Consider the following 9,077-nt stretch of genomic DNA (forward strand, 5'->3'; position numbering starts at 1 on the left):
ATACTACAGAGGTTAAGACTGAGTAAAAATAAAATAACATTCAACAGAGAAAGAAAATAAGATTCTCTGTTTATAAAATCACACAGCAAAGTACATATAGAAATACAGATACAAAGGAATTTGTCAACCCCTAGTGCACCGCCAATATGCACTGAATCCTTTTCAATCATCCCCTTTGCAGCCTGGTTTTAATGAAACATTATTAAAACATTTCTTGTAACAGGGAAAGAGAAAAAGGAAAATCCAATCCAGAAGCAAATGCATATAATACATATCACCGGCAAAATAAGTATCATCAAGCATGTATTCAAATATTCAAAGAATTCAAATAAACATGTCCTAGATGTAATGTCTGTTTAATAATTGTTCACATACTTCACGTTTTTGAAGCACAAGCCATTGATATCCTGAAAATGAACTGGTGTTAATGTTCAAAATGAATAACCAACACATTTCAACAAAATATGTTTCATGTCATTTTATATATTTACAATATAAATGATATGCTTGATGAGGGAATTTCGTCATTGTCCACAGATCCTGGAGACTGAATATTCATACCAACAAGTTCATTCTGCCGAAATGCCCCTTGAACACGCTCAGTGTGAACAGCTGTAACTGCTGCTTGGTAACTCACAGTGGACAGTTGATATTTTCTCCTCTACAAAGGCTGTGGAAGTGGTTGCTTTTGATGAGGTTGATGCAACCTTGTCAGATAGGCTGAACTGAATCCCCTGTGTTGGCGTGTCTCTATGGAAGGCTTCATGTTGCACATGGTTTATAAAATGCACATTAAGTTTTGGTCTCTCCATGGGAACTGTCTGCTGTGAGTTCTGGTTTGGTCTCCTGAGGCAACAGGACAGGGTTGACACACAGTTTTTCTTAAAGTTTTCATTCATGAAGGCATACACAATGGGATTGTTGAAGGAGTTGGAGAACCCTACAGCCTGCACAATGGCGATAATCATGCTGACAGTGATGTCGTCATATTCCTTCTCAAGATCATCTGTGATTAAACGACGAAAGCACACATTACAGCACATAATCCCTAGGAAAGCAGTCAATTGATCTAAATAGAAGGACTGAATTCAGGATATCGTTCCTGTAAGTGTCCCTGGGAAAAACTGCACATGAGATGTCATTTAATCAAAACAGAGTATATATGGAAATCAACTTACTATATTCGAAGAGCATGTGCACTATATGAAATGGAGCCCAACACACTGTAAACAGCAAAACGACGGTAATCATCATTTTAACAGCACGTTTCTTCTTCCTGTAGCAATCGAAACCACAGAACAGTTAATATAAACATGTCATGGACTTCCCAATACCTGCATATGTACCATGCACTGTTGTTCTTTAAAAAAAGTTATTAATGGAAAGAATCCTCTAAAAGCTACCCTTATGAAGAGAGGATTCTTGGCCACTCCTCCAGGCAGACTTGCTGGATAATAGACTTGATTGTGAGCTGTATGTCTTTATCATTCTGGAAAGTTCTATCATTGACTCAGTTTCCTGACATGGGGCACCAGGATTTATGGCCAAAACTGTGGCTGCATATTCATAGGGTATTCATATAGTTGTACATTATTTGGCAATACATTATTTTGAGCAGATATTGTTTCATATATACAATACTGATTCAACACTTTTTCATTTTTTGATTAATTTGTTGATGAACACTGAATTTACGCCTGCCTTCTCTTAGCTAATCCCATATTAAGTTATACTTCATCAATGGTAAGAATAACTCCCTCCAGAGAGATGGCAATTAAAAGCTACATTGCTGGGGTTGTATTCAGGTTGATACATCAGTTCTGTTCTCTGTGGGTAAACATTTTGGTTACAAAACACAGATACACACTTTATGTGCACAAAATGGGATTTAAACCAAGTTGGGACTGTCAAGAACCATCAGGAGATTTCGAGAATCTCAGAGTCAGCGCTGTTCAACCACAAGAGATATCTCAGAGGAACTACACATATTAGGCAAAACAATCTCAAGTGTTTGAAAAAAATACATCTGTAAAAGCAAAGCCCTAGTGGGATGCAGATAAACACTTCTACAGTGCTCAGGAACCACTCAAGACTGGCCCTCGTGTTTCCATTCACAGTTCTATCAAAATAAGCCAAGTACCTGGCGATTTTGTTGATCTCCCTGTGGTTCATGGTGTTTAAGACCGAAGAGTCTCCCACTTGCTTTCGGATCCAGAGTTTGAAAGCTATTCTGGTGTAGAGAAAGAGCATGGCTGTCAGAGGCAGAACGAAGAGCACCACCAGGATGAAGGTGGCATAGACCTGGCGATGTGTGGGGGAATGCCAGCGCTCCTGACAGCAGATGTGATGGAGGTCATAGAGGAAATCGTACTTCACCTGAGGAAGGAGATCATTCCTGTTTGAATGTTAGCAGTGAAGCAGCAAAGACTGAGGTAAGGCATTCATATGCAAGAAGCTATTTCTGCTGCATTAATAATCATAATATTATGTAATAACTATTTTATTACACATGCCTGAGATGTGATCATATTATTGGGTCTATTTTGCACATATTCATTTTTAGTTCATAATAATAATAATCTTAATTGTTGTATTACACTAGTCTTTTATTTCTGAAATGCATCAAGTGACTACTGAATAAAAATCACAACTCAGAATTGATGGCATTGAATTAAATTAAATTATTAAAAAACACAGCCAGACAACAACACTAAATAAACTAGAACATAAGAACATAAGACAGTGTACAAACGAGAGGCCATTTGAACCATCATGCTTGTTTGATGTCCATTAATATATACAGTGGGGGAAAAAAGTATTTGATCCCCTGCTGATTTTGTATGTTTGCCCACTGACAAAGAAATGATCAGTCTATAATTTTAATGGTAGGTGTATTTTAACAGTGAGAGACAGAATAACAACAAAAAAATCCAGAAAAACGCATTTCAAAAAATTTATACATTGATTTGCATGTTAATGAGGGAAATAAGTATTTGACCCCTTCGCCTTAGTACTTGGTGGCAAAACCCTTGTTGGCAATCACAGAGGTCAGACGTTTCTTGTAGTTGGCCACCAGGTTAGCACACATCTCAGGAGGGATTTTGTCCCACTCCTCTTTGCAGATCCTCTCCAAGTCATTAAGGTTTTGAGGCTGACGTTTGGCAACTCGAACCTTCAGCTCCCTCCACAGATTTTCTATGGGATTAAGGTCTGGAGGCTGGCTAGGCCACTCCAGGACCTTAATGTGCTTCTTCTTGAGCCACTCCTTTGTTGCCTTGGCTGTGTGTTTTGGGTTATTGTCATGCTGGAATACCATCCACGACCCATTTTCAATGCCCTGGCTGAGGGAAGGAGGTTCTCACCCAAGATTTGACGGTACATGGCCCCGTCCATCGTCCCTTTGATGCGGTGCAGTTGTCCTGTCCCCTTAGCAGATAAACACCCCCAAAGCATAATCTTTCCACCTCCATGTTTGACGGTGGGGATGGTGTTCTTGGGGTCATTCCTTCTCCTCCAAACACGGCGAGTTGAGTTGATGCCAAAGAGCTCGATTTTGGTCTCATCTGACCACAACACTTTCACCCAGTTCTCCTCTGAATCATTCAGATGTTGGCAAACTTCAGACGGGCCTGTACATGTGCTTTCTTGAGCAGGGGGACCTTGCGGGCGCTGCAGGATTTCAGTCCTTCACGGCGTAGTGTGTAACCAATTGTTTTCTTGGTGACTATGGTCCCAGCTGCCTTGAGATCATTAACAAAATCCTCCCGTGTAGTTCTGGGCTGATTCCTCACCGTTCTCATGATCATTGAAACTCCACGAGGTGAGATCTTGCATGGAAACCCAGACCGAGGGAGACTGACAGTTATTTTGTGTTTCTTCCATTTGCGAATAATCGCACCAACTGTTGTCACCTTCTCACCAAGCTGCTTGGCGATGGTCTTTTAGCCCATTCCAGCCTTGTGTAGGTCTACAATCTTGTCCCTGACATCCTTGGACAGCTCTTTGGTCTTGGCCATGGTGGAGAGTTTGGAATCTGATTGTTTGATTCCTTCTGTGGACAGGTGTCTCTTATACAGGTAACGAGCTGAGATTAGGAGCACTCCCTTTAAGAGAGTGCCCCTAATCTCAGCTCGTTACCTGTATAAAAGACACCTTGGAGCCAGAAATCTTGCTGATTGATAGGGGATCAAATACTTATTTCCCTCATTAACATGCAAATAAATGTATAACTTTTTTGAAATGCGTTTTTCTGGATTTTTTTGTTGTTATTCTGTCTCTCACTGTTAAAATACACCTACCATTAAAATTATAGACTGATCATTTCTTTGTCAGATGGCAAACGTACAAAATCAGCAGGGGATCAAATACTTTTTTCCCTCACTGTAAGTAATCCAAGGATACTATCCAGTCTATTTTTAAATGTTCCCAAATTTTCAGCTTCTACCACATCGCTGGGTAGTTTGTTCCAGATTGTGACGCCTCTCTGTGTGAAGAAGTGTCTCCTGTTTTCTGTCTCAAATGCCTTGAAGCCCAATTTCCATTTGTGTCCCCGGGTGCGTGTGTCCCTGCTGATCTGGAAAAGCTCCTCTGGTTTGATGTGGTCGATGCCTTTCATGATTTTGAAGACTTGGATCAAGTCTCCACGCAGTCTCCTCTGTTCCAGGGTGAACAGGTTCAGTTCCTCAGTCTCTCAGTAGGACTTTCCCTTCAGACCTGGAATAAATCTGGTTGCTCTCCTCTGAACTGCCTCTAGAGCAGCGATATCTTTCTTAAAGTGTGGAGCCCAGAACTGTTCACAGTATCCAGATGAGCTCTAACTAGTGCATTGTACAGTCTGAACATCACTGCCCTTGTTCTCAATTCTACACTTTTGACAATATACCCTAACACTGCATTTGCCTTTTTTATTGCTTCCCCACATTGTTTGGATGGAGAAAGTGAGGAGTCCACATAGACTCCTAGGTCTTGCTCATGCGTTACTTCATCTAGTTCTGTTCCTCCCATAGTGTAATTATAGTGGACATTTTTGTTACCTGCATGTAATACCTTGCACTTGTCCACATCTGCCAGGTGTCGGCCTACAACTGAATATTATCTAAGTCCCTCTGAATAGCCTGTGCTTCCGAGATTGTATCTGCTGAGCCGCCTATTTTAGTATCATCTGCAAATCTGACAAGTTTGCTAACTATCCCAGAGTCCAGATCATTAATATAGATTAGAAAAAGCACAGGCCCTAGTACTGATCCCTGTGGAACTCCACTAACAACCTCACTCCAGTTAGAAGCAACTCCTCTAATCGACCCTCTGTTTCCTATACATTAACCAGTTCATAATCCCTCTACTTACATTACCCTGAATGCCTACAGCTTCCAATCTGAGGATCAGTCTTTGGTGTGGAACTTTATCAAAAGCTTTCTGAAAATCTAAGTATATCATATCATATGCTTTCACATGATCTACAGCTGCAGTTGCATGTTCAAACAATTCTAATAGATTAGTGAGACATGATCTGCCTCGTCTAAACCCATGTTGACTATCTCCAAGAATACGGTTTTCATTAAGATGCTCCTCTATTTTCTGTCTTATAATTTTTTCCAACATTTTACAGGTGATGCAGGTGAGACTGATTGGTCTGTGATTTCCTGACTCAGTTTTGTCCCCTTTCTTGTGGATTGGTATGACATTTGCTGTCTTCCAGTCAGTTGGCACATCCCCTGTTCTAAGTGTCTTTTGGAATAGTTTTGTTAATGGCCTATAAATAATTTCCCTTATTCTTTAAATACTGTAGGAGATATGTAGGAGGTGATCTGTTTGTTTTTAATTCTGCTAGTCCCTTTAGTACCTCCTACTCCCTGTCTTAGGGTTTGACTGGACTGGTTGTTAACCTGTGGCATGTTATCTGTTTTTTCTTTTGTAAAAACCTCAGTGAAATACTCATTTAGAACATTTGCCACATCTTGTTCATTTTCCAAGATACTTCCATTTTTGCCCTTTATCTGTTTCACGTCCTCCTTTATTGACCTCTTGTAGTATTGAAAAAAGCTCTTTGCATTAGTTTTAGCTCCAAGAGCTATGTTTCTTTATATTTCTATTTCTATTTGCTTTCCTGATCCCTTTCCTAAGATTTCTTTACAGTTCAACATATTCTTTGTATTTTGTTTAATCTCTATCCCTTTTGTATGCACTATACAACATTTTCTTTCTCTTGACATTTTTTTGCATAACTCTATTAAACCATTTGGGCCAATGTTTTGGTACAAATTTCTCCTGAGCCTCAATTACTATATTCTTAAAATATACCCATCAATTTTGTACTGAATCTGTATCCAGTGTGCTCCAGTCTAACTCTTCTAAGTGTCACCTCATACCTTCAAGGTTTGCTTTTCTAAAAGTATAGAACGTTGTTTTAGACTTGGTCCTTGTTTTTTGAAAGTATGCCTCAATGCTAACCATATTGTGATCACAGTTTGCCATTGGTTCTCTAACTAGTGTCCCTCTGACTCTATCCTGGTCATTTGAAAAGATCAAGTCAATGTATGCACGGTCTCCCTGGTTGCTTCCCTGACAAACTGAGTTAGAAAGCAGTCATTTACCATCTCAACCATTTCTATTTCTGCTTCTGTAGTCCCAACTGGGCTTTCCCAGTCAGTGTTTGGGAAATTGAAATCCCCCATTATAACAGCCACATCCTTGCTACATGCAGTCCTGACACTGTACAATGCAGCATCTTGCTGAATATCTGAGTTGGGTGGTCTGTAACACACTCCTACCACTAATCCTCTGGATCTTTTATTCAAAAGCTTAATCCACACAGATTGTTTCATTACTAGGGTCTAATTTGAGTTTTTCTGCCTCAATATCATTTCTGACATATAATGCTACCCCACCACCTCTTTTGATTTGTGCATATCCTTAACTTATTCATCCCCATCATTTTCTGTAAGCCATGTTTCCGTCACTCCTACAACATCATAGTCACACGCCAGCACTGTGGCTTCTAGTCTTCTATATCTATGTAAACATACGTCTACATGGCAGTTTAGTAGTTTCTTACAAATATGTAAATAAACATGATGATCTTACCTCCAGCTGCTGAACATACAGTAATGGAGATCCAACAATCACAGCTGCACTCCACACAACTCCTGTTTATTGAACAAAAAAGTACATCCTGGTTATAGCTACACGATTAAAATGGATACCTTAACTACACTTCACTTCAGAAAAGCCCCTCAATGTTTGTCCATCAGCAACTAATTGTTCTGTTAGTGGCCCAGCATCTAATTTACAAGACAAATTAACATTAATACCTTCATTTCAATTCCTAGCTGCCTGGTTTGGTTTATGTCTCCATCAGGTTCAAATAAGACTTTGCAGCTGTAAACATGAAATATGTGGGCAATCTCAACAGAGAATTCTTGACATTTTGATAATCTGGTGGGTTGAGCCATTGTTCTGATTATGTATGAAAACAATTAAACAATTACAGAAGCAATATAATAGGAATCATCTTTAAAACTCAAACAGCACACAGACTTAAATCCTTCTGGAATTGAGTCCTTTCAATAATACAGATTTAGATCAATAATACAATACATCAAACCACTTTCTGCCATAGCTTAACATTGACTAACATGTAAAAGTGGATATAGGATTTTGTTTCATGCCATCTTCCAAACCATACCAAGCATCCTGTAGGCTCTTTTTGGGGTGCACTGCCTCTTCATTTTCAGTGGGTAGACAATTCCCCGGTATCTCTCTACAGCAATGCATGTCATTGTAAGAATACCGGTCACTATGGCAGTGCTTTGTACAAAAGGGATCATCTTGCATACAAATACACCTGCAAAAGTGAAAGAAATACTTGGTTACATGTTTTCCCTCCAGCTTATCTCAGTTACTCAGTAAGTATTCAGGTTCTGTCAAATGCATCAGATAAATTACTGACACCCAAAGTCAGCAGCTGTACATGTGATGGTAATATCAGAAGTGCTTTATTCATCAAGAACATATTCAAACATCTGAGAATGTGAAACTTTTCCCCAGGGTTGTAGGTTACTTGGTGCCTTGCAAGTTTTCACCAGCCATCCTTCAACATGTGGAAAGAGTTTGGGGAAAAAAAATATCAGATTCATTTGAACTGCTCAATTAATTTAAATCTTATTAATGAAAAAAAAATGTTTACAACCCATGAGAATAGCAAGTGAGAAAACTCATGAACTAATGTATTGCTTATTTCTGAGATCAAAGCTGTCCATGCTCCTTTTATTAGGTCACAATGTATTTTGCTTCCCATTTATTTGTAATATATACTAATAAGGAGTGGAGAATTGAAGATAGATAGATAGTGAATTGAGTTCTTTACATTTTATTTATGGGTTTAAAGGATATATATATATACCAAAAAATAAGCTGGTATGTCAACTTGCAGTATAATTGATTGCATGAAAATTATGATTCAGCATATCGCTTCAGTGAAAGGAGACTGAAATTAAAAGCGATTCATGAAAACCAAGTTTGGTGTGCAATGTTCATAATTAATGCATGATCCATTAAGCCATTATATCCATTATATAATAATAATAATAATAATAATAATAATAATAATAATAATAATAATAATAATAATAATAATAATAATAATAATAATTTTATTAACATTGCAAAGACAAACACACAAACTGTTTTCTACAGTAAATCCGATGCATTTGAAACTCACCTCCAAGCCACACAGAAGAGATGTTTTGCAGCAGGGTGAAGGGGATGCAGAAGAAAGTGATGAGCAGGTCGCTGACAGCCAGGGAGCAGATGAAGATGTTGGTGGCAGTCTGCGCCGCTCTCTTCCGCAGCACAATGAAGACTACCAGGCTGTTCCCCACCAGTGCCAGGACGAAGATAATGGCATACATCACCACAAAAACTATCTTCGCTGCAGACGGCAGCTCGGGGGTGTAGACGAGGGGTTGCAGATGATAGGTGTCGATAAAGTCCCGTCGGGAAAGGTTGTAATAGTCTAGGAGCTGCTCCAGTACCTCGGGGGTTATTTTCTCCGACCCCATCTCACCGGAGGCGGTCAT

General features: G+C 39.3%; 1 protein-coding gene across 1 annotated transcript; it reads right to left on the reverse strand.

Annotated features, from left to right (window-relative positions):
• Positions 1-470: 470 nt before the first annotated feature.
• qrfprb (pyroglutamylated RFamide peptide receptor b) lies at positions 471-9,077 on the reverse strand. Its single transcript, XM_066693247.1, has 6 exons — positions 8,720-9,077; positions 7,685-7,843; positions 7,084-7,145; positions 2,141-2,376; positions 1,179-1,276; positions 471-1,006 (listed from the first exon to the last, which is right to left on the reverse strand). The coding sequence occupies exons 1-6, from the start codon at positions 9,075-9,077 to the stop codon at positions 600-602; spliced, it is 1,320 nt and encodes a 439-aa protein (XP_066549344.1). The 3' UTR covers positions 471-599.

Source organism: Amia ocellicauda, chromosome 20 (genome assembly GCF_036373705.1).
Source record: "Amia ocellicauda isolate fAmiCal2 chromosome 20, fAmiCal2.hap1, whole genome shotgun sequence".
NCBI classification, from domain to species: Eukaryota; Metazoa; Chordata; class Actinopteri; order Amiiformes; family Amiidae; genus Amia; species Amia ocellicauda.